General features: G+C 42.7%; 1 protein-coding gene across 1 annotated transcript in view; it reads right to left on the bottom strand.

Moving 5' to 3' along the window:
• The window catches only part of PDGFD (platelet derived growth factor D), a 1219073-nt gene that overhangs the window by 374992 nt on the left and 818351 nt on the right, over nt 1-25730 (bottom strand). Inside the window, exon 4 of the mRNA XM_069640767.1 lies at nt 17830-17889. Within this exon, the coding sequence (XP_069496868.1) occupies nt 17830-17889 (60 nt within the window). The remainder of the gene's footprint in view (nt 1-17829; nt 17890-25730) is intronic.

Genomic DNA, 25730 nt, shown 5'->3' with positions numbered 1-25730 from the left:
CTCCAAAGTGACAGAATCCGGGCCGCAAATGTGAGTAATTCCCGAATTACTTCCTGGATTCTGTCAATGCAAGGCTTTCCTGTGGAGGTCAGATATGGCCAAAACAAGAAGAGTCCCCTCGCGCAAGGTCTGGCTGACTTGCATGATTGTGCCAGAGAAAACTGTCTTGAGGACAAAAGTCTAAAAATCAAGGACAACATGGAAGCATACCTTAATTCCCCACACAAAGTCTTTGAAGAAGACAAGTGTGAGGGAATGCCCACTGTCTATGTGGATGGATGCTCATATCGTGTTGACAACAACGGGGAGAAAGAACTGGTGGCCGGCGTACGAAATGCATGGGTGAAGGAGTTTCCAGAACCCTCCGCTGGATACAAAATTGGTCCCCGAAGTAGTCAGGTGGCAGAGTTGATGGCTGTGCATCAGGCCATCCTCATTGCTGTCCAACATCAACTCGACAAACTGGTCATAATCACAGATTCGGATTATGTACGGAACGGGTCCGTGGAGCACCTGGTCAATTGGAAAACCAGAGGCATGTTATGTGCTAATAACAAACCCCTGAAACATGGGAAGTTAATCCAAAATATTGATGATCTGGTCACATCGAATGGGATGACCATCTACTGGAAAAAGATCAAGGGTCATTCCAAAGTAGAGGGACCAGACAAAACTGGAAATGACTTAGCTGATCAGCTGGCCAAAACCGGAGCCATCCAAGGGGAGCTAATAGAAATAGAGTCCCTGTTGGGGGAAATCCAGGTCACTGCTATCACTAGGTCCCAGACAAACGCTCACAATGATCTTTCAACTGCACAATGGAGTAAGGAGACCCCTGATGCTGATTTGATTACAGCTCAGAAAGGGGATCCAATAATTGGTAAGTTTTACCAACACATTGAGGACCCTGAGAACTTTCCCCTGACGGATACCGATTATATTGGGAAAGAGGACCTAAGAGTGTTGATGAAATGTCCAAAAAGGTTCTGAATCCAAGACGGTTTGTTGGTAAGGAAATCCCAAGCTGGCCATGATCAGTGGGTGGTTTCTACCTCATTCCGAAGCCTGATATTAAGTCACGCCCATGATGCGGCCACCGCCGGTCATAGGGGGTTTCACACAACACTTGAGATCTTAAGAGAGATTGCATACTGGCCACACATGGGGCAGGACCTCGACCAATACTTGAAGGGGTGTCTTGTGTGTGCACAGTTTCAGCCATCATCCCTAACACACCGTGCGCCTCTCCAAAAGAGGGGAATGACACTGCCATGGTCAGATTTGCAAATTGACTTTGTAGGCCCTGTAATTCGCTCGTCTAGAGGAAACAAGTACATGTTGACCGTTACATGCTTGTTTACCAAGTGGGTGGAATGTCTCCCAGCCCCAAATTGCAAGGCAGAAACAGCAGCTACCCTGATGATTAACCACATCTTTTCCCATTTTGGTCTACCTCAAAGGATTGAGTCAGACAGGGGTAGCTACTTCACCAGTGAAGTAATGACAAAGATGTGGGAGATACTGGGGGTCAAAAGGAAGCTACATATTGCTTACAGGCCAGCTTCTGCGGGGGCAGTAGAACGCTACAACCGGACAATTGTGAGCATATTAAAAAAGTTTGTGGCAGATTCTGGGCCAAGTTGGGATATCCGATTACCTTTGGTCCTAAAGGCCATCAGATCTACCCCTTCATCTGCAACTAAAATGTCACCGTTTGAGCTGATGACTGGACGCAAGATGGTGCTTCCTCAGCATTTGCTCTACAGGACCCAAGAGCAGACACTGATAAATGCCTCCACAACTCATGAGTATGTGGAGAATTTAAGGAAACACCTCCAATATGCTTTTGCCTATGCTCAGCGGAATCTAGAAAGCTCAGCTGAGAGTATGGAAACGCACTATGATTTGAAAACCACCAGGAAGGAATATGATGTGGGAGACCGGGTCTATCTATACAATTTCCAAAGGAACCAGGCCAAACCGCGAAAATGTTTGCCTACATGGAAGGGACCCTTTGAAATTATAGACAAGATCTCCCCTGTTGCCTACAAAATCCACATCCCCAAAGGTAATTTGGCGGAAGGGGAAGATAAGTGGGTCCATATTAATCAGATGAAGTGTTGCCATTCCAGGCACACTCTGCAACAACTGGAGGAATCCACTGGAATCCCAGAGGGGGCCGCTCCAAACTAATTCAGTTTTAACCCTAAAATATTCCACATATAGCATATAAAATTCTGTGATTCTTGAATATTTATGTTCTTGTCTCCTAATAAAAAAAAAAATGTATATGTTCATATCTTCTGATTTATAAAATGTATATGTTCGCCACATTAATAGTGGTGGAAAAATGTCTAGGAATGTGTATTGCCGCTTTGCTTTATCATCCTAGGAGAGATGAAACCATGGAGACTGACCACGGAAGGAAAAGATGCAGAACTGTGCCATCTACAGAATTGGGAGAAGATGATGCGGACATACCAGCGTGTGGATCAAAACATTCTTTGCACCCGACTCCCCCTCGACTCAAATTCAAAGTGCAATCGGGTGGGGGGGGTTTGTCAAGGGTTTTGACCCATGTTGAATTATTAGACGGGGTAGATGTGGGGATGAGCTGTCGCCGCCCATCATTCTATCCCAGAACAAAACTAAATCAATAGACTGGGTGGATGTGGGGATGAGCTGTCGCCGCCCATCATTCCATCCCAGAACCAGGAAAACTGCGCGGTTGTGCGCACACCAAAATGGTTGTCTAACCTGCCACCCACCAGTGCCAGCATGATGGACCGGAAGCGCCAGGGGTGAAAGGTGGTGTCAAAGGAAAAATAACAGGCCTGTTAGCTTAAAAGCGCTTTAAAATCACCTTTGTTTCCCTGAATGCCTATTTTAAACATCACAAGATATTCAAAAATCTCAATGAACACCAGCAGACATTTGGCAGAATGTATTCTTGTGTGCATACAAAATCTGGGAAGATGAAGAGCCCAAAACAATGTTTATAACAAAACTGGCTGAGCTGTGGATGTCAGCAACTTAAGTGAAATTGGACTAAAACCACTAAAATCGAAATGTTTAAATTAAATGAATGACCTACTTTTGAGTGTCACATAGTTTGCAACTGCTAAATGTCATGGTTTTGAACTTAGAATCAGCATTCTAGCTGCATGTGTAAAAATTGTAAGTTTGATTTAAACTAGGAACACACAGAACATTTAGCTGAAGCTTGGCTTAAAGAAATTGAATTCTGCCTGACAACTACCCCTGACAGGAGTTGAACTGGCTCAACAACTCTTCCCAGGCCTGGCTGCATCCTGCTGACCCACCAAAAGGAGATCACACCTCTCTGATTGAATTAAGGGAGGGGTACCTGCAGACTGCAGAAAGTTGAACAAAGCCCTGTCCTGGGCTCAGGCAAATGTTATATTGGGCGGGTTGTAAAATGGCTTCCTCTTGGGAAACTGGGAGGGGCAGTGCCTGTGAGAGCCAGCTGAGCTTGGGGGAAGTGGATAAACCAGTTATTCCACCATGTCATGTGGGAAGCCACACCCCTTTTTGACCAGGGCATAATTTTAAAAAGATATATAACTCATAGTGCGGACTGGTCAAAATTATATAAATAATATCATTATTCTTGGGATTTTTCCATGCACATTTTAAAAGACGTTAGGACTCTGTACCATGTTCTGAGGCAGAACCCCGCTATTTATTGATATTGCAGACACTGTGTTTAAGCTAGACAAATGGAAATTTACTGGAATGTGTGTAGAAGGGGGTGTACAGTTGTGTCAAATCTGGAAAGGTTTAGAGGTCGTTATCTGGATGAAAAGGGGAGAATTATGTCATCAGTGGACACGACATCGTACAAAGATAGGGATCTGATGGTTTGGTGCTACAGAAAATATGTTAACTGGAACTATAATATGAGAAAAATGGTACATAGATAAATATGTATTTGGATCAGAAATAGATTTGTGTGCAATTTGACAAGGGGAGGTTCCCCTGACCATAAAACCTACAGCATCACTCTGACACTCCATTTCTTTCCCCAATCAAGGGAGAGAGGAGGAACTGGCCAATGATAAGTGAGAGGGGCAGGCTTAGCTAGGCCCAGGCACACACCCATTTTCAAAACACATAAAAGGAACATTGAAACCCAGGTAGAGACATTCACTTTCCACTTTCTTGTGGGACGCTTTGCAGGCAGACTCCAGACTTCCAATCCATCAACCTCCAGAGACCAGAGATCCAGAGAGACCAGAGATCCAGAGAGACCAGAACTGTGCAGTGCTGAGAGCAGAACCAGAGACCAGACCGCTGTGAAGAACCGCTAGCAGAAGTCCAGCCAATCCTGACCCGATCGATGATGAAGCCATTCCTGTCCAAAAGATAGTGTGAGTACTCTAGGACTGTCCCAGACTAATCTCTTAGTTTAAAATAATCTAATTAAAATGATTTTAACCTATTTAGAACTACCTCATAGGAATCGTGTGTGTCATTCTGTCCTTTTTAAAGCTGAAAACTGTCACCTGTCATTTTGAACTTTTAAATTTCAAATCCGAAAAACTACCTTCACAAAATCGAACCGTTTGTGCTAGGAGCGAAATTTTATCTTAAAGCTAAGATTCTAGGCTTTCCAACGAACCTATAACCGACTTGCTACTCCTTATAGGGCCTCCGTAATTACGGTCGACGCACGCTATTAAATTTGCTGTGATTTGACATTTTGCACAATTTCAGCCACGTGTAAAAATCAATAGCTCCTTGCTTTCCTTTGCTAAAATTCGTTTTAACCTGCTAGTTACTCATAGAGCATTGCTGAAGTGAGCCTGAACTAATATAAACTAGCTATCACTCTCCCTGAACCTCTACAGGGAATTAAAATCAATTTTAGCAACATTCACTTCATTGCCACCACATTCAAAGCATTTTGGGCCTGTGTTTTAAAATCATACCTGTTTTTCTCTAAGCTTGCTAGGGGGGGACTGAATTTCGTGTTGTATTTGATTGCATTCCTGAGAACTGTGTGCTCTCCTTTCCATCTCCTTATATTGCATAAAGGGGGGGGGGAGTGAATTGTCAAGGAAAAGTGATTACATTGTCTTTTGTTGAAGCCATATCAAGTTATTTTCTGTACTGCATTTCATTCATCATTGCGTTTCCTCGAACCATATAAAGCATTCTTTCCCACCTTATTCTTCTGTTCCTATTCATAAGTAACCAAGAACTGTGCTACTGTAGGATTACCTCTTGCTGTTACCTGCTCATATTCACAAGTGTACTATCCATTATCAATTTATTTATAGAAGTGTGATATATATATATATATATATATATTTAATTGTTCAAATAAACCTTTTAAATTTGCAAAACAAGCCTACTTCTTGGCTCAGTGGGGTCAAGGGGGATTCTAAGAGAGGGGTGTTATACAAGGGTTCATCATCCAGATTATAACTTGCCATAAAAATACATAAATAAGGGCTTCCCTTGGGCATCCCAGACAAGGCACTGACTTAGTGGGATTGCTTGATTGGAGTCACTTACAGAAGAAGAGGCAATAGTTGGAAAAGGCTCAACCAGCATTGTCTAAGCCAAAGAAGAACAAGTGTGCTAGAGAGACATTGCCAGCATTTGTTTGATGTAAAAGTGGGAAAATAAGAGTAACAGGAGAGGATCCATCCTGATAGAAACTATTCAGAATGCGAGGAACATTACCTTCATTGCATGTCGCAATCACAAGAGTGGAACAAACAGCACCAATGTGTGTCATGTTTTCCCAGAAGAAATATTAAAGGTTGATGTTGTTGAAAGTCAAAGACTTTACCAAATGATTTTAAGTGAACCTCACCACAGAAGTACTTGTAGTAGTGCTAACAGCTTCATGTCCTGGCAGGTGAATACACCAGGATAGCAACATTTTAGTGTTAGTCCTGGCAGGTTAGTGGACCAGGAAGGAGCAATTGCAGTACTGTTTTGTGGTTAAAAGTTGAAAGGAAAAAGAAGTGGCAAGACCACAAATGCATTGTGTGAACTGTTGTGGTATCATCCTGACAAAACATTATTTTTGACACAGATGAATGCAGAAGTGTTGTATTTCCTAAGAACATTTTGAAGTTGTGTTGAACTCTTGGCTACAAGTGGAGAGATAACAATTGATCATCCAAATGAAGTGTTGGTTAAAGTCGAAGTTTAACATGTTTGAAGTTGTGTTGAACTCTTTGGTAAAAGTAGAGAGATGAAGGGCCTCATTACAAGTGCGCCGGTCCGGAAACAACGTTGCCGGTAAGCCTACCAGTACAGTTGTTTCCGGACTGGCACACTACGGGTTTGCCTGTCAGAGCCATTGTGCCCAGCAGGGCTGACCCTGCCAGGCACAGCAGCCATGCTAGGCAAGACATCACAGAAGCACCAGCACCATTAACTACGGTGCTGGTGCTTCCGTGGTCCCCATTCCCATCGAATCCCATTGGACTCTATAGGAATGGGGATTTACAAATTACTGTTGCCTGACTTACCGGACCGCCAGGGTTGTGATCTCCTGGTGTTACCGGGAAGTCAGGAGCCAGTCATTTTTTTTGGGTCCACCGGCAGGCTTGACGCCTTAATGAGGACCAAAGACTTGTTGTCTAGCGGAACTGTTGGTCAAAGTCCAATAGAAAGACATTTTGAACAAGAAGAAATTTAAAATCTGAACTTTGTTGCAAAACAGAACTTTTCTATTTTGAACTGTTGGTTGAAACCCCTGCTTTATATCTGGGGAAGGGGATCCAACCCAGGTTACAAGAATACACAGTTTTTGGTTTATGTAGAACATAACTGTTATGTCTGTTATATTTGAATGGCCATGTATTCCCTTGATGAGTTTGATGTATGCATGTGTGTGAGGGGCAGATTCCTTTTGTTAGAGTGTTTCCTTTAGTTTATTTGATAGGCAAGAAATCCTCTTTAAGGTAGGGATAGTGAGACCTTTGTCAAACCCTTTTGAGTTAATAAAATGGCATCTTGTGATAAACCTTTAAGTTGTCTGCATCACATTTCTTACTCCTCACAGGACCCAGCAGCCATGTTGTGGAGGCAACTAAAAATAATGATGTGTCCCATGGATGGGCCAACACCCAGCTTTGATCTCTCTTCATCCAGTTCAAATTGTTGCTTTATGTCTTATTCATGGACTGTGCAAACAGGATCCTCTCCATTTGTGTTTACAGTCATGAATCCTGGTATGCTCAAGAATTGGTATACCATATATTGAAATGGAATTTACTTAGCCCTTTCTCCCCTATTTTGCCACAGAGATCTGCCTTCCTGTATTTACACCAAACAATTAGTGGGAAGCATTTCACAAATATTTAAATATGTGAATATATGACTGATTCCTCAAGGTAAATAAAATACATATATTTTCTTATTTCTATTTAGCTTTCACTTCTTTTCTCATTTTTCCATGTATTTAGATATCTTGAGATCACCCTTAAACATCTTTTCCCATGATGGAATCCCCACTGAAGAAAGGAGATTGAAACATGCAGGACCATGTCATTCACTTGGAACTCATATCTTGAATATGTACTATTTTGAATATTTTCTCAACAAATGTATGTGTTTCTACAAACGTGCAATGTGTGTTCAATTTGCACTAACAGATGCATTTTTACTTTGAGTGTTTGTAAGTTGGTTTTGCACCATTTGATGTATCAGGTGTCTTTGTGTTTTGATTTCAGTTAAATACTTTATAGCTTGTGAGGTGTTATTTTCATATTTTTTCTGAAAGATAAATATAATTTATATCAGTTTTAAAAACGTTGAGCTGGTCTTGGATAGAAAGTGTTTATTGTGTTTGCATATACTGTTTCTGAGGTAAACTCCTGTCTTATAATTCTTAGCTTTAGCCTTATATGTAGATATATGCTGATCGATTCATCCAGGTTCTGGTGCCTATCCTGTGGAGGTGCTAAATGGCCTTTCCTGTAAAGTACATTCTCTATAAACACAGGGACACTGTGCACCGCAACGGATGGTGTAAGGGACATTATTGGCTGAACATTGCAACTGATGGTAAACAGCAACACCCTTAAACTTCACAAGCATGCTTTTGAGATGCCTGTGTAAGATGAATAATACAAATCGATCATCGATCACTGCCACCCGCTCATGAGTATGACCCATGCCCACTAAGTGTTTGAATACATTCTATTTGTATGGCTGCAGTGGCCATTCACCATCTTGACTTTAACAGTCTAATGCTATCGAGGAGAGAAGCCGCCTTCAGTACTTTTTCTAAGATATGCATATAGACCAGATACCATGACACGCATCATCTGATGTCATAATCCAATATCAACATGCTTAGACAATATACAGGGCCACACCTCATATTACATTTATATTTTTTTAATTGAATTGTTTTGATAATTTTCTAGTATTTCCTAACATGCAGCATTCATCAGCAGCATCAGAGCAAGACACCTCTCATCGCATTCGTGGTGTAGCAATTCAATTTATCAATATGCATTGTCATTCTGTTGTGGGACTTGCAATTCAGCTTCGCAATAGTCTGCATTGCTTCAGTTTACCAGTGTTGTTTTGAAACTTAACTCATTGTTTCGCAGCATACAGTATTTCTCAATATTGGAACCGTTGGACCCAAAAGTGTTTACAATTGGCCCAGAACAATACAACAATGAAACAAGGAGCATAAATCGATCAGAGTTTTTAAAATTGCTCTCTAAAATCCCCACCTTGAGAGTATTATATACTAGTGATTTTGATCAGGGAACGGGAAATCTTACAGGCATGCATTGCTTCTTGAATGAAACTGCCTCATTGATTAGCTCACTCCTTGCCACCCTAGCTTACGTGTTGGACAGAAAAGTAGTTGTTTGCCCTGTAACAGCTTGCTGCGAGATATTTAAGGGGGAGCAGAAGGATCCATAGAAAGCAAAGAATGCCCACTATTTCTTCTCTTAATCCAATCGAGAATGCACAAGGGTGGGAGTGGTTAAAGAGTTTCCTTAACATACAAAATGCGGACACCAAATGATTGATTCAGTTGGCCAGCAGGAACACTAGTGGCCATTGCCATGTGCTGCCCAGAGAGGGTTCGTATTCTATTCTTTTGGAACGTGACATCTTCATGCTACAGGAAACCTGGTTGACTTCCCCAATATATATTGATGGCTATCATCTACATTAAGTATTGGCAAAAAAAAAGGCCCAAAATGGTGACCATATGGTGGGCTAGTTGTGGGGATAAAGCAGGGCTCCACTGCAATGGTAACAAAAGACAGCAATGAAAATGTGCTAGCGGTGGAGATTACACTGAAGGTATGGGAAGATGACAAGCACATGTTGTTATTCAATCTGTATGACCCTCCTGGGGGAACGTATATAGAGGGCACATTTGAAAACATTGATAAGATTGTATTGAGTGGGCGAGCATTGTAGATCATGAGTTAATAATAGTTGGAGGCGACTTAAACGCCTGTTGCAAAGATAAAGAAGGGGGTGCTCCCTATGAGAATGTTAGAAGTGAAAGTGTTTACTTAAAAAATAAATCAGACAGAGAAACTTGTGGATATCCTTTTTCATTTAATGGGAACTGGTTCTGAAGAATGGGTGCACCAAGGGTGATTGTCCGGGCACGAAAACCTAGAGGAATGGCACAACGCAAGCCCCATTAGATTTTTTGTTTGGTAATAACAAGGTCAAGGTTTTGGGGTATGTTAAAGAAATGCTTGTGACACAAAATGAATGCAGTGATCATGCAATTCCTGCATTTATAATTGGGGTAGGGGCAGGGAGGACAGTGACAATACATATTAGGGGAGTAGAAGCTAACCATGCTGGTAAGCACATCTACTGGACACTAGAGAATATAGAAAATGCCTCTGTTGCTATGACACAATTAAAAACACCAAGTAGAATCATGTCAAAAAATAAATGCCTCTGTCAAGGAAATGGAAAAATGGCTGAGGGGTCAGGCAGCCAAGTAAGGAGTTTTTGAAGGCCGCTGGCACCTAGTCACAGCCAAAGTATTCTCCAACACATTTGGCATAGCAATCCGTGATGCCAAATGCAGGATGTGTTGGGAAATAAGAGAACTGAGAAAATTCCCTGTGTCTACGAAGGATAGGGCAGTAACACTCAATACAATAAAGCTAGGTCATAGAAACTGAATAAGAGGCTGGACATTTTTTATAAAAAAAAGCTCAATGGCAAAGCATGATAGGGGTTCTTATGAGCAGAAATACACGCACTATCTGGCAGCTATTGATGCTGGCTAGGGGATCAAACGCAAAGTCCACTACAAACCCTATTAGTGAGGAGATATGGTGAGACGATGCATGAGATAGCCAGGGAAACCGGCTGGACTATAAGAGCTACCCAAGGTAAAAATTTAACAGCTATTAAGATACTTAAAAGTTCTAAGGCCCCAAATGGTTTGGCAAATTTAGTTTTAAAGAAAGGGGGATGTGCCTCCAAAATTTCAGGTGATGTTTAGTAATGTGGTCTAGATACCCAGAGTCTATAGTTTTGACTACCTGGGGGTTAAATTTCCTTCAGACTTTAGTGCTGAATCCCATGTTACCAAGCAGACTGCAAGGTTGAAACAGGCTATAGGGGGTGGCACGAGGCATGGGCATTTTTGGCTAAACCAGTTGAGCTGGTGTTCAAGTTTTATAATGGGAAAGCTATTTATTTTGCAAGGTATGGCATGGAGTTGTGGGCATACAGCAATGCTGGGCCTATCCAGTTGGTGGAGAACACTTTTCTGAAACAAATATTGGGGCTTCCACGCTCGGCCCCTAATTTTGCAGTACACCAGGAATTGGGTTACAGTTCTATTCTTGACTCCATCACAGTTCAGCCTGTAAATCATTGGCTTAGAGTCTGGGGGAACAATAAATCCGGTTTAATTCAGGATCTAATTAAAGACCTGGTTCCTAGGGACCCCTACCTGAAGATTCCTTGGCTCAGGTATGCAAAGGCAATGTTGTCAGAAGGAGACATGGCTCAATATGTTCTTATGCGCGATGTTCTGCAATGCAATGTTCTGAGAGCTATACAAGTAAGGGTGTTCAAGCGTATTTTGGATAATAGGGAATCATCCAAGATCCAGAGGCCCGCTGATAGGAAACATGCGATCATAGGGAGCCCAGGCCTGCAGAAATATTTGCTATGGGCACAGAATCCTCCTCAGCGTGTTGTCATTACCAGGGCACACTTTAATTGTATCCTCCTAAGAGCAGTGGTGGCGGCCTGGTCCAATGGCAATGAAAATCAGTTATTATTTTTTTATTTTATTTTTATCGGTTTCTTACAAACCTTTAAAATGGTTACAAACAAATACAGAACACAACACATAAGAAAAAAAATCAATTGTGTATTTTTTGTGATACGCCAACGGAAGACATGGCCCATTTCTTACTATTCTGTCCAGCTTTCTCCTTAATTAGAGATCTGACACTTAAACCCCTCTTGCAGGGTCAGGGATTCCTTCAGTATAAACATCTACTGTGCTACCTGTTATATGTGGACTCAATCTGTGTGGGTTAAGGTTTATTATAATTTTTTAAGAATGCACTAACTCTCAATGAAAATTGTCTGAACTGAAGGTTTTAGAATTTTAAAATATGACATTGTTCTTATGAGGGTGGAATGTTGTTTATTCTTTTTATTGTGTGATGTGTAATTATATTGTCAATTGTTGTTGTTTTAATAGGTACTTTGTATTCCCGAAATAGACTTTTTAAAAAAAGAAAGATGCAGTAGGATTGGCGTTGGTATTAGAACAACTGTTCAATAAGGTGTGTGTAGGACACACTAGCCCTGAAACATGGCAGCAAAAAGGGAAACATGAGCTCCCTGGAGAACTATAGACTGCTGTCCATGCTTGATGTTATGGGAAACTGTTTGCCACATTTGTGCACAAAGTACTCCAGGAGTGGGTTGATACATCTAACGTTCTGCACACTTTTCAGACAGGCTTTCCCCCGGGCTCTAATACAGTCCATAATATAAGATTACTGGACAGATTGATAAATGAGGCGAGAAGAAGGGGTGGCCCCGTGCTATATGAGACTTATGTAGCTTTTCGGGCTGCTTTTAATCAAGTAAACCGAACCATTTATGGTGCAAGATGAAAGAATTGGGCTGCCCAAATTGGTTACTTGATATGATGATTTCACTGCATAAGGACACAAATGTTAGGGTACACCTGGATAATGATGGGCTTGTGTCTTCTCCAACATTTATCAACAGGGGAGTCAAGCAGGGCTGTCTGCTGGGTGCCGTATTGTTTAACATATATTTGGCACATCAGCTCCAAGAAAGGGCCTATTGCCTACCCAAGATCGGCAGCAAAAGGGTGGTCAGCATGTTGTATGCAGATGATCTTGTCCTTTTTGATCACGCACAAACAGGGAGGAAGCACATGTTAAATGAATTGCAGGTATACTCCATGGAAGACGATCTGTCAGTCAATATTTATAAGACAAAAACTATGCTTGTATTGTCAAAGAAGATCAATAGAGCCCAGATGGTAACTACATTAGGCACCGTAGACTATGTGGGGAACTACCCCTACTTTGGACTTCAGATGAGCAACCATAGGGACTACATTCTTACAAAGGAGGCACAGAGTAGAAAATCCCATCAGCTTACGTATCTATTCTATACATTTGCCAGACAGAGGGCAGGCTACTCAATAGAAATAATACTCTCATTGAACACACAGTGTTTCTCTCCAGCTGTACTTTACAGGCTGGAGGCCTTGATAATGAAAGACTTTGAGTGGCTAAATCGTCCTAGAGGGCTTTTTCTGGTGGAAAACATTACAATTTGTTAAGGATTTCAATCAGGCGACACGCACCTTAGTCTCTGTCCAGTATGCAGAGCGCAATTGAAATGCTTATGTTAGATTAGATTCAATATTGAGATGATACACCACTCATATCAAATCCCCTTTTCACATACCTCGAGTCACAATGGACCAGGAACCAGGCTGGTTGGTAAAGGTAATATTTATTTATTTATTTAGAAATTCAAAAGAATTCATACAATTTTTAAAATGGGTTAGCAATCATCAATGGGGTGATAAGAACAATATGAATGTAAGCAATACACTTAGTGTAATCTTCTATTGACACAACTACAAAACACCATGGAATAGGAGCACTTTTTGATTTTAGGTAAGATAGTACTTGAGTTAGAATTTCCCCCTGCAAGGTTCCCTCAACCCAAAAATAATACATTCTAAGTGGATAAACAGAATCAGCAGGTAATTAGGAACGACAGACAAGAAACAGAATTTAAATCCGACCTTCCCTCCCCAAACAAGAGAGAAAAATGGATTTCAAACCCTGGCAATGCTAAACTGACCCTCGGAAATGGATGAATAAATGAATGAATGGGTATAACTCTTGTAACAAAAACACATTTTTACTGGAGCAACACTTGAAAGATACTAGCAGTCACAAGCAATGGATTGAGCAAAAGCATACAATTTGAAATTGAATGGAAGATTGAAAACAGTTTATAATCAAAATGACACATTGTAAAATTAACACACTTTTGCAAATCGCGCTTGAATTTACCAAAACAGTTTTTAATAAAAATGGGTGAAATATTGTAAATCAGTATGCGGTTTTTGGGTTGGGGGGGTAGCTATGGATCCTAGATACAATATGGAATTGAAATTGAGTTAGTTATGCAAGATACAGTGAAGTTCACTTTTGAGGTAATGAAGGCGCGAAGAAGGAACAGAAATCAATTTTGACAAGGACAGTTTTACTCTACTCTACACTAGGGTATTTAGGCTAGACTACCAGATAGAGAGACAGTAAGCCCCAGGGTTGACTCGCAATTTCAACCCTAGCACTTCCGCGCCCACCCTGGCGGACCCAGTCCGAGCACTCCAAACAGGATTAATAGCTCAGGATTTTACAAGACAAAATTATTAAAGATGTTGGCGCTAGCACAAGGAATCAACAGCAGGGTTTCAAGAATGATTTTGACAATATTATAATGATCAGGATAAGGATGGGAGGACTTAGAGAGTGGAACTAAGGACAAGCAAGGCAAGTTAGGCTATGGCTTTCAGTGGTTCCTATTGATACTCCCAGTCCACTTTTATTTTGGATTTCGGACAGTCAGCGGTCTGGATCACCACACGGATCTGGTCTAACACAGGATAGCCGGACAAAATCAGCGGGCATGGACTGGATACCGGATAACACTTCTGGTTACTGGATAAAATGGGGCATCAGGACAGCAGGATGGCAGCAGCAGGCAGCAAGTGGCAGCAAGGTTAGTTCAGGATGCTTCCCAAAACACCACAGCGTTTCCTTTGGTTATGGGGATTACTTTAGAATTGAGGCCTAGCTGAAGCAAGATCAGCAAGGTTTGGCCTTGTGGTGGGGATCTGGAGTCTAGATGAATACATGTAAGATGAAGACAGGAACAGACAGGACGCCGGGCAGGAAGTCAGGAATCGGTCAGGAATCAGTGTGTCCCTGTGTGTTGCCAGGGACTCTTATTTATAATGCCAGGTCACATCATCACATATTATGACAGTGGCAAGCTTTACTACACACGCCCCTAACAATAGGATTGGGAAAGGGTAGTAATCTCCGCCTTTGTCTCTGCTGGTTGGATTTGTAAGGGGATGATGTCAGGTTTATGAGGTGAAGTTTACAATGTCCCAACACACCCACATTTACTTTACTTAAAATCCGATTTTGCCAAAAACCTACATTTCTTTACTTGCAATCTCTTGGCAAATTAAACACTCATGCTAGTGACACACGTTCAGAATATCCAGAGTTTGATTGAGACACACAGGATGTATCTAGCTCAGTGCAATACATTCCAAGTCGATTGGGAGAGAATTGCATGAAAATGCAATGCTTTATAGTTCTCCTCCATCATTTGAAGCCGCACACAAATCTATGAAAGTCACAACCAATTGAACAGTTGCTCAATATGTGGCATTCTTCAAACACACACATGAATAATCCTATTTAGAACCATCTATATCCTGTAAATCACTGTAGACTGAAAAACATACCGAGAATAACAACCCACACTATTTGTCTGTGTAAAAATTAAATGACAGAAAAGACCGGTGTGAGGGAATGCATAGCACAAGGAGTTGCGTGCATGACTGTGTGCCCACACATGGAGATTGTGCTTTTATCTAACCCAATTTGCAAAATCCCTTACTGATGGCTTCAACCCCGCTGTTTTCACAGGCTCCTGTTAGGGGCTCTGCTAGCGTGGTGCTGCAGCATTGTGTCCTGGGGATGTGACAAGACTATGTAACTAGAAATTAGCCACCCTAAAATAAAGTTAGGAGTGACGTAAGGAGGCAGTGGGGGTGCCAGAACCAGGTGTGAATGGGTGCATCCAGCATAGGGTTGGCAGTGATGGCTCATATGTTGATACTCCCATATGTTTAGGGGGAAAGTGACATATCTGGCTTATTTAGCTATTCCTTAAGCTGACCTAGCAGTTCTTCTCTGATCTACTCTTGCCCAGCAGTGGAAGCATTGGCATCTTTATCCGTCCTGTTATTTCCACCTCATATCCGCTCCATGAGCTCCACTGAAAGTTTAAGCAGGCTCTGGCTGCCCCAGCCGGGGTTTTCTTGGAGTACTCGTTGAAACCTGGGTTTAGTATTTGAACCTGTATCCTTATATCCCCAGCACTCCAGAATTAAACACCAGCTGTCGTTAACATGTGACTTGGTAGTGACACTTGTTACGTATCCTGCTAAAAATCTTGGACAAAAGAAACACTAATGCACCTAATTGTAGAGTGCAGAAAAGGATGGTTTTCCAGGATAAACTAATCCAAATAAAACAAGGACAAATATGGAAGCCCCTGTTAGAACCACAAGACCACTGAGTCTTTCGAACCGTCTTCACCAGTTATACAGGTGACACAAAGGAGATTATTTGATACATTTCACAAGGCTGACCCAACGTCTGTGACACAAGAGAAGACGGCCATTTTAATCAAACCATCGACTCACCACCAGTATGTTTTCTTTAGCAGAACAAGAGAAGGAGATGGAAGCACATAGAAGAGATAAAGGTAAAACTAAGATAGATGCATCACAGCTTCATCCACAACATTAATCCATAAACCCGGTGGATGGCCAAGCAGTGTTGATCCTTGACTCCTCATCTATCCCGCTAACTCAGCTAGATGGCTGTACTGCTATATTCTCATCAGCCACTTCAACTGCAATTGCAGATAGTAAATGGCAGGATTTCAGTAGACTTCATTTGTGTTTCCACTATACAATGATGATGTGAATGATTGGTCCCTAATGGGAGCGCAGGCCTGTGATATAGGTCATTGTTTCCTATTGGCCCCTCTAACCGCCCCTCCACAGCCTGGCATTTTACTGCTTCTGACATATCTTGAACTAGTAGCTTTAGTGGAAAGAGAATGGAAGGCTTTAAGGAGAAGTAACCGCCATGTCCAATGAAGCGAATGCACGTTCCTTACGGAAAAGCACGATACATCACCCCTCATAGACTATTTGGATATAAGTCAGGCCATGAATTAATTGTAATTAGCTGATTGAAGTTAGCAAGCTAACCAACAGAGCAACCAACTAAACGCACATACTTAAGAAGTGAGAAAATCCAAAATGGAAAATCGATTCTTGACACCTGTCATTTTCACAAACGTATCTTCTGTATCCAGTTGCCAATGCTTGCAAATGGCACCTTCTGGAAAGGACAGTTGAGCATTGCATTGAATGAGCAATATCGGATGTGAGGGACCTCTAGCATGCAGCTCCCCAGCCTTTTATCGCTGCTCGGACTCGGAGTTAAGTGCAAGGCCGTCAGACAGATGGAAAAGGGAAATGCCTGGCCTCCGCTGCCTTCAATTAATTATGCAAATTTTGAACAAAAGAAATATTATCTGTATTGTTCCTAAGATAAAAGGGCATGAGCCATGGGACTCTTTGCAAAACTAAACCCTAAAATGGCCGAAACAAAAAGTTGGCCCTTGGGCCATTTGACTTAGTGATAAAAAATAAAAAAAAAAATAAAAACGTATAGGAGAGTCCACATTCCCAAATGGAGCTCAGCTACTGAGTGCCTTATTGTAGGATGTGGTAAGAACAATTTACCAAAGTATCTCCAGAGGAACGTTGAACTGAGAAGGAAAGTATCCCCTGCCAAGATCATTCTGCACTCGCCCCCTCTAAGCATACCATAATAGTTACTATTGCCATTAATGCTATCATGAACAGCCTCCACGGGTTGGCTTCTGTGCATTAAATACAGAATTCCCGATCTTAAGCGCAGCGCCATACACAGATGTCAACATACCCATTGTTCATCAAATGCCAACTCTCTCCAGATAACTCTTTTGACTCAGATCTTCGCGTGCCGCAATATGTGTGAGGGTTTCTCTTAAATAACTTGCAGGACTATAGAGTATAATTTTCCCATGTATTCGCTTTATTAATACATTGTGTTCTGTTAAAAGTAATTGAAGACTCAGTTGATTAATCAAGCTGTACCATAGAAGCCTTCCAACATTCCGATTATCTCTGTGCTTCAAAATGAAATATTCAATGTCATGCATTTTATTATTATGCACTGGTTAAAACAACCATTTCTGGTTGTGTTGGCATGAGTTCAAATTGTGCACGAATTCAAACACTTTGATACACATCTCCTTATAACCAATAGGACTATCTTACTTTTGGGAAATAGAGAATAGCAGAAAATGTTTAATGAAGTTTGGCTTGTATTATTTTGTCAATTGCTTTCTGACAGACAGGCAGAGTAGAATGCTGGTACTTACAGAGAAGGCACTTGTAACAGACTCCCAGTTGGTCTCTGATGCTGCCGGCTGGAAGTCATCCTAATAGGAAAAAAAAGACCACAGTACATGCATTAAATGTTACATATTATCTAAAGAAAATTAAACAGGTGAACACAATAGCATTGTCACAAAATGCATAATCAGTCCTAAAAAGGTAAACACAATTTGAGATACTTTATGGAGAATGGGTGTTGATAGTCAATGTCCAGAATGCATTGCATAATAATTGCACCCATTGCGTTAAGAATCAATCTGGGCCTCATTATATGTTTGCCGGCACGGTAACAATGGTACCGATAAGCTTGCCAGTACCGTTCTTACCGGACCAGCAAGCTACAAATTCTGCTTGCGGGTGCCTTCTTGCCCGCCTGGTCTGACCGTACCGCATCCGCGAGCCGAGCATGTCGGATGCACCGGCACCATTCTGAATGGTGCCGGTACATCCGCCTCCCCATTCCCATTCATCCCTATGGGGCTCAAATGGGAATGGGGAGAATTTCATTCTGGCGCCCACGAATGGGCAGTTACCAGATCCGGCAGGGCCGTAATGACCCGGTAATTGCCCATTTGCGGGCGCCAGAAAAATGTGCAAGTTTATCGGCAGCCTGCAGGTTTTAACGGCAAGGCTACTGCCAAACTTCTAATGAGGCCCAATGTGGCCTTGTAATGAGGCCCAATGTGACCTTTAAAGTAGTGCAGTGATGATAGCATCTGAACCACACGAAAGCTTGGTTGTCCTCCATTCAGGCATGTGTAAATGTACATCTTCGTATACCTTTTAGGCATTACTAAAAATACTGCTGTATTGATGGGCAGATAAAAAGAGAGATGAAAACTGTGTGATGCTCGATGCTGTACAACTCTTAAGGGGGCAAGCTGAGACATTGAAAGACCAGTCAGATGGTTATTTTTATGATCAAAGCTCAATAGATCAAGCACATGTTCTTCAGTTTGAAGGTACGTTTTGAAGAAGTTGTCCTCAATGTTTTTGTGAAGGCAGTATTATTCAATAGCCTTGTTCAATCCCCTTTCAATATAGAGAGTTGAACTCCATGACTTCTTATTGCACACTAGCTTGTAGGAGATGCAAAATGTTGCAAGAGATCAAATCCAGCATCGGGCTTTATGTCGAGAGGGGGTAGGAGACAGAGTAAGAAGACATTCTTCCATTTTCGTTTGCTTAGGTTTTAATTGAAGAGTAATGGGCGACATGCATTATGGGAGTTGTACAATGCATCTGATGAATGCCCATGCTGCTGATCAGGTTTCCCAGAGGCTGTATGTATGCCTTAAATGTAAACTGTAAATGGCATTGGGACAACATGTTGCTTTCGTAGTCTCTGATGCTCATTACGAGTCATACGGGGTGGGATAAAAGTGGAGGTATAACCGCTTACCTCAAATTTTCTCACACTGCCAAATTACAAGTTTGCTGTTATTAACTGTGGCAGTATTACCGGATGGTAATATAGGCGAATTTTTGCGGTAAAGTGGAGGAGTTACCTACAACTTCTGGAGGTAATGCCTTCACGTTACCTCCATAAATGGCTTGTGTTACCATCCGGTAGTATTTGTATTTTATTTATTTGTATAGCGCACCAGGCCCAAGGGCAACCGGGCGCATATCTTAAAAAGCCGGTACATAAGTGTCAGGTTGCAATAATAAATTACAGTCATTCACTTGACTTACATAAGCAGAAGCAATCAAAGGACAATGCAGCTGAAGGTCTTTAGGAGTGAGGGCGATCAGTTGGCCACGGATGAAGTAGCTAGCCAAAGCTTGGCATTGTGTTTGAATAGGTTAAGTGAGGGCAATGTTCTGATGGTGAGAGGCAGATTGTTCCAAAGTTTGGCTGCCAGGCCTGGGAAGCTGGCGCCTCCAGCTGTCTGCAGTTTGTATCTGGGGACCAAGAGGCATTGTGCTTGGGCAGAACGGAGTGACCATGTTGGGATGAGTTGAGAGAAGTGTGAAGCTAGGTAGGTGGGGGCTAGTTTATTTATACATTTATAGGTGAGGACCAAGGATTTCAGTGATATCCTTTGGGCGACTGACAGCCAGTGTAGGCTCTTCCTAGTATCAGAGATGTGAGCAGATCTGGGTATGTTGAGGGCAGCTCTAATAGCATTGTTTTGGGTAATCTGTAGTTTGTTGATATTACGTTGGTTCGTGCCTTGGTAGAGTACGTTGCAGTAATCAAGTTTGGACATAGCCAATGTCCTGGCAAGGATTAGGCAGTTCTGAGTGGCGAGGAATGGGTGGCAGGCTGTGATCAGCTTGCATGTGTAAGATGAGGCTGTGATGACCGCATTAGTTTGCCTGTTTAGGCAGAGTGTGGAATCAAGGTAGATTCCCAAGGTTTTAGTGTCTTTGGAGACTTTGATAGTGTTGCCATCGATAATAAACGAGCTAACAAAGGGTTCAACTTATTGAGTCTTTGTTGTGTGCCCAAGATGAGGAGCTCTGTCTTGTCGTCCTTGAGACAGAGCTCATGTTGAGCCATCCAAGCCTGGATGACTTGGTAGATGTCATTCAAGGATTTGGAATCTGCAATGTAATCACCAGTGATAGGGATGAGTATCTGGGTGTCATCCGCGTAGATAGTATAGATGACACCCAGATAGTCAAGCACATCAAACTGAGGTATGGTGAAAACATTGTAGAGAGTGGGGGATACACACTACCCTTGTGGGACACCGCAGGTGACAGGGGTAGGGTTAGCCAATGAAGTAGGAGAGAATACTCTCATGTGTCTATTGTCGAGGAAGGAGCTGATCCAATTGGTGGCATTGTTGGAAAAATGGGCAGCTGATTTGAGATGATGACAGAGGATTTGGTGATTGACCAGATCGAAATTAGCAGAAGGGCCAGTTTGCCATTGTCTTTTAAATCCTCAATTTGGGTTTTGAGATCTAGGAGGGCAGTTTCAGTCCTGTGGTTAGGTCTAAAGCCGGATTGTCTAGTGCCAAGGAGATTATTAGTTTCCAGATAGTTCTGTATCTGTAAGTAGGCTTCTCTATCTAATATTTTCAGCAGGAACGGGACCGTGGTGATGGGTTTATAATTGGAAGGTATCTCTGGATCTAGTGACTTTTTTTAGCAAAGGTATGACCCACGCGCCCTTCAGATTATTAGGGACATTTCCGGATTGAAACAAGGAATTAATGAAGGAGGTTATGAAGGGAGCAGGGTCATGGGCCGAGTCCTTGATGATAGGTGCAGGACAGGAGTCACCTTGGCAATTAGAGGGTTTAAGGTTGCTGATGATTTTTTCAACCTCAGAGATGGTAAGAGGTACAAAATTAAATGGGGTGGGAGGAAGTGTGGTAGTCATTTTAGGCGCAGGTCGCTTAGTTAGGGGGGATGTGTGGAGGGAGTTTTGCTTGGCATTGATTTTAGTTTGTAGGGTAACTATTTTGGTGAGGAGTTCATTTTGGATGTTGTTGCACCACGTGCTGTCTTTGCTACAGGTATCAAGGATAGGCACAGGCGATTCTAATTCTTTGAGAATTTTAAATAGCTCCTTTGTGTTTGATTCAGCTTGTGATATACGCTAGTTGTAGGTCTCTTTTTTGGCTTGTAGGATTGCTTCCTTGTATTTGAGAGACGTAATGAGAAGGAGTTTTTTGTGGGCCTCACAGTGATGGCTTTTCCATAATGCTTCAGCCTCACGTTTTTCTTTGCGCAGGACTTTAAGTTGCGGAGTAAACCACGAGTTCAGATGTGCTTGTTGTTTGGCTTTCCGTAGTTTGAGCGGTGCTATGGTGTCAATAGCTTGGAAGAGGGTTTGGTTAAAGGTGTCTACTAAAACAGTCGGGTCATTGTGCTGTGAGGCACAGATGTGTAGAATGGGTAGGATGAGTGGGAGTAATTTGTCCCTAGTAATGTCCGTTTTGTTTCTGGGGCTATTATCGGTTTAGGGTGGGGGTTGGTGGCTGGTAAGTGGAAGATAATGATGTGGTGGTCAGACCAGACACATGCAGAGTTGGAATTTATCGATGTATTGCAATTTAAGTCTGCAATCCAATCGGGCGTCCTCCCCTTGTTGTGAGTAGGTTCGAGGATGCGTTGCTGGAAGCCTAAGTTGGCGAGGATGCTGGCGGTCTCAGTGGCCATGGGATCTTTTGGGCCGAGGTTGATATCGCCTAATAACAGCACCTGTGAGTTGGGCTTAATGTTATCGGTCAGGAGGGAGGTGATATCATATGTGAAGGAGGGAAGAGGACCTGGCGGTCTGTAGATGAGGTGCAGTGTTGCTGTGTTAATTGGTGAGAGGGATAGTTTCACAGATAGTGATTCGGCCGAACTAAGTTGGGTGTTGGGGATAATTCTCATAGTGATATTGTCCCTGTGTATAATTGCGACTCCACCCCCTTTAGATAAGGTGGACTGTCGTTCATTTTTAAGGATGGATTAGCCATTGGGGATGGCGAGGGCGAGAAGTGGGCCTGAGGCATCATGTAGGCATGTTTCCGTGATAGCTAGGAAGTCGAGGTTATGGACAGTGTTGAGGTTGTTGATTTCGAGGGCGTGGGCGGTGAGAGATCTAGCATTGATGAGAGCTCCTTTTAGTTCTTTAGTGGGGTGAGTCACAGGATGAATGGGTATTGGCTGCATAGTGGGCTGTGGGCTGGAAGTAGAGTGCAGCTGGGCGCATGGTGCACGAGGCAGCCTGGATCTGAGTCTAGTATTCCGGCGTTGGAGAGTGCAGGGCTGATTAGGTGTGGGTTTAGAGGTGAATTGTTGAAGCCACAAGGCCGGATCATTCAGGTAGGGGTTGGTGGAGAAGTTCGAAGGATTAGGTGTGGAATGAGGCATGGGGGAGGAGACGGGACAGGTTGGTTGTAAAGTCCCGTAGGACATAGTGTAAGCGAGTGTGGTGAGGTGGTCGTGGAATGTCTTGGCGGTGCTGATAGTGGGGCCAAAGAGGTTAGTGGCAGGATGCCCTGTAGTGATGAGGTAGGTGAGGTGTATGATACTAGAGGTGAACCACAGCAGCATGACGTATCAAGAAGGCTTGGTGGTTCGGTGTAAAGAATGGCAGTAGCAGTAGTAGTACTGCCACAGGTAATATTGGCAAAAATTCCCAATGGAGTTCTATGGTGATTTACACCTGCAGACGGCCGCTTCTAATCAGGTAGTATTACCGTCAGACCAAGTAGCGGTATCAGTATTTCAGTTTACCGGTATTCTAGCGGATTTACCATCAGGAAACCGTCAAACTCGTAATGAGCTCCAGTGCTTTCTCATGGAGGAATGAATTGAGCCACTTCAGCACTAGACAACTTCAGTCCCCATGCAGGGTTGGGGGCACTATCAAGGCTTGGGCGGGTCACAGTACTGCAACGGGCCTAAAGATGTATGCAAATGTGGTCTTTCTCTGTGCCAAGGTCCACAATTTGTTGGGTTGCTATTTTAGTACTGTTGCTTGATTAAAACCAAACTGTGGACCCTATGAGGGGGTTGCTGCTGCAGACACAGTGGTCAGGTTGAATGGAGACATAACACTCAAACTAGTTAGGAAAGACATGTTTGTATCATCGGCTACCACAATGGGCTTTTTAGGGAGGGAACTCCTCCTTTGAACTTCGGCCATGCAGAAGCATTGATCTGGAAGGCAGTCTCCGCCATTAAGGCTGGCATTAGCTGTTCTAGGATAACCCTGGATTTTCGGGACCATATTGATGAACCAAGCAAAATGCCCAGTAACTTTATAAGGTGACTGACGTCTGTGGCGGTTTGCAGTATCATTGTGTACACAAAGGTGAGGTACATTAGTACTTATAATACATGAGTGTATATAATAAGCTGGACAAGTGGAAGAGAGCAGTGCTGTGCTGTTGGCAGCCTCAGCCCGGTAACTCTGTTGGCTGGGCTTGGGGTGTTTCTGGTCAGTAGTCGTAGTGTGCTGTCATGCAAGTCTATGTGTGGTTTGTTTTGTTATTGCAGTGTAGTGCAGTTTGTGTGGATTGTTGTGTTGTTGGCTTGTGGTTGTGTTTGGTTAGAGTTTAAGAGGTGTATGCATGGGATGCTCTAAAAGAGTTTTTATCACAAGAGGGGGTGGCAGCTACTTTACATTTAAGTCACCCTAAATAGAATTGGACAGAGTGAAATGTGGGTGAGACCTAATAAAATAAACACAAGGACCAAGGATATTGTGAAGTGAAGTTTTCACGCCAAAGATGGGTAGTACTTGATGTCTCTATTTCGCAGCAAGTCACACTGTGCTAGGGCCGGGGAACCGTGCAGCAGAATGTTGAGTGCATTGATTGATGCATGTCCGCTTGCAAATCTGCTTAGTCCACATGTGTTGAGACAGCAAGTGATCGGCGCCCGCACTTTCGTTACTACAGGCGAAACATACATGATGTACTTGTATTCCAATTGAAGTAATATTGTTGAGCAAAGACAGAACATCACATTGCTCTGCTTAGTAGCTACAAGGACACTGTGGTACAAGAAGAGGTCAGAGAGGCCGGGATGCCCATTTTGGGTAAACAGAGGCGTCTTGGCATCGAGCAAGATGTCATGAATGATGTTGTTAAGAGGAGAGATGTCAGGGTAGTTCAACAGTCCTGTTAGGTGGGCATTTAGACCTGGTTCCTTTTAGCTGCATGCATTTTCAGTTATAAATGTGCTTGGGACGAGGGCGCGATTAACTGGAAAAAACGAATCTGTATTTCTCTTTTCAACTCATACAACCATTTTACGCAATAGGCCTCATTACGACCCAGGCGGTAAGGGGTTAATGGCACCGTAAAAGGTTGTGGCGCAATTAACCGCCTTACCGCCTAATTACGAGGTCCCTTTGCGGGTCCCTACCTTAACGGCTGGTCTTGACCAGCCGTTAAGGATTGGACCCGCAAAGGGACCTTGGAGGTAATTATGGTACCGCAATTTGCGGTTCTCCATTCCCATTTTTGCCCCCATAGGGCTCAATGGGAATGGAGAAGGGCCAATGTTGAATGGGGAATTACCGCCCCGGCAACCTTGGAATTGGGCGGTAATTCCGCCATCCACCATGGCGCAATCGTTAAAATACCGGCATCAACCATGGCGCTAATAGCGCCATGGTTAACGCCTGGGTCGTAATGACCCCCAATGTCTCATTCATAAAACAATTAGACAACCATGGCTATTCGTTTTGCATCATCATCTTTGACAACTTATTGCATAAACGTGAGAAAAGCTGTGTTCAAGTCTGTTCAGGGGATTTTAATTTGTGAAGAGAAATGGGGAGCAAGGGATGTAAGTTCCAGCAGTGATTCAACATGGAGGCATATATGGTGATAGTGTAAGGCATGAGAAAAAAGAGGGCATATCACCGGACAAGAGAGGGTGCTAGATAATTTGAGCAAGATACAATTTGGTTCTCCAAATCTTTAAACTGGTGATCAACAATTGTATATTATTATCAAAGAACAAACATATGTTGTATGAAAAAGCAAAAGTGTATACAAGGATACAGTGCACAGTTTATTCATAATAGTAAACACAAGAAAATAGAATGATAGATTAAAATAAACCATTGTGTATGCAAGAAGAATCTGTCTCACTAGAAATATCCTCATGCTTCTGCGATCCTTATTGATAGGAGTACACTTCCCCACGTTTATGCTACTCAATTGATCATCCTCAAAAGGATAACTGTCTGAATCAGACCTGCGATATTTAGTTCTGGGAATAGAGGGTGCACACTGATGTTTAACCCACTGAGTTATCTTACCTTCTCCTCTGTCTGAGCTTTGCAACAATGTATTCACCCACACGTTTTTCTCAGGCTGGTGTGTGTGTGTATAGCTGTGCCCTACTAACAGGATCTACTTTCTCAAAGCATGCTGTCTATCCACCTGACAAAGAAAGGTTGTACACTATGTTTGTC

This window comes from Ambystoma mexicanum, chromosome 7q (genome assembly GCF_040938575.1).
Source record: "Ambystoma mexicanum isolate Mex_15411 chromosome 7q, UKY_AmexF1_1, whole genome shotgun sequence".
Classification (NCBI taxonomy): Eukaryota; Metazoa; Chordata; class Amphibia; order Caudata; family Ambystomatidae; genus Ambystoma; species Ambystoma mexicanum.
This window is presented reverse-complemented; position numbering and strand designations above follow the sequence as displayed.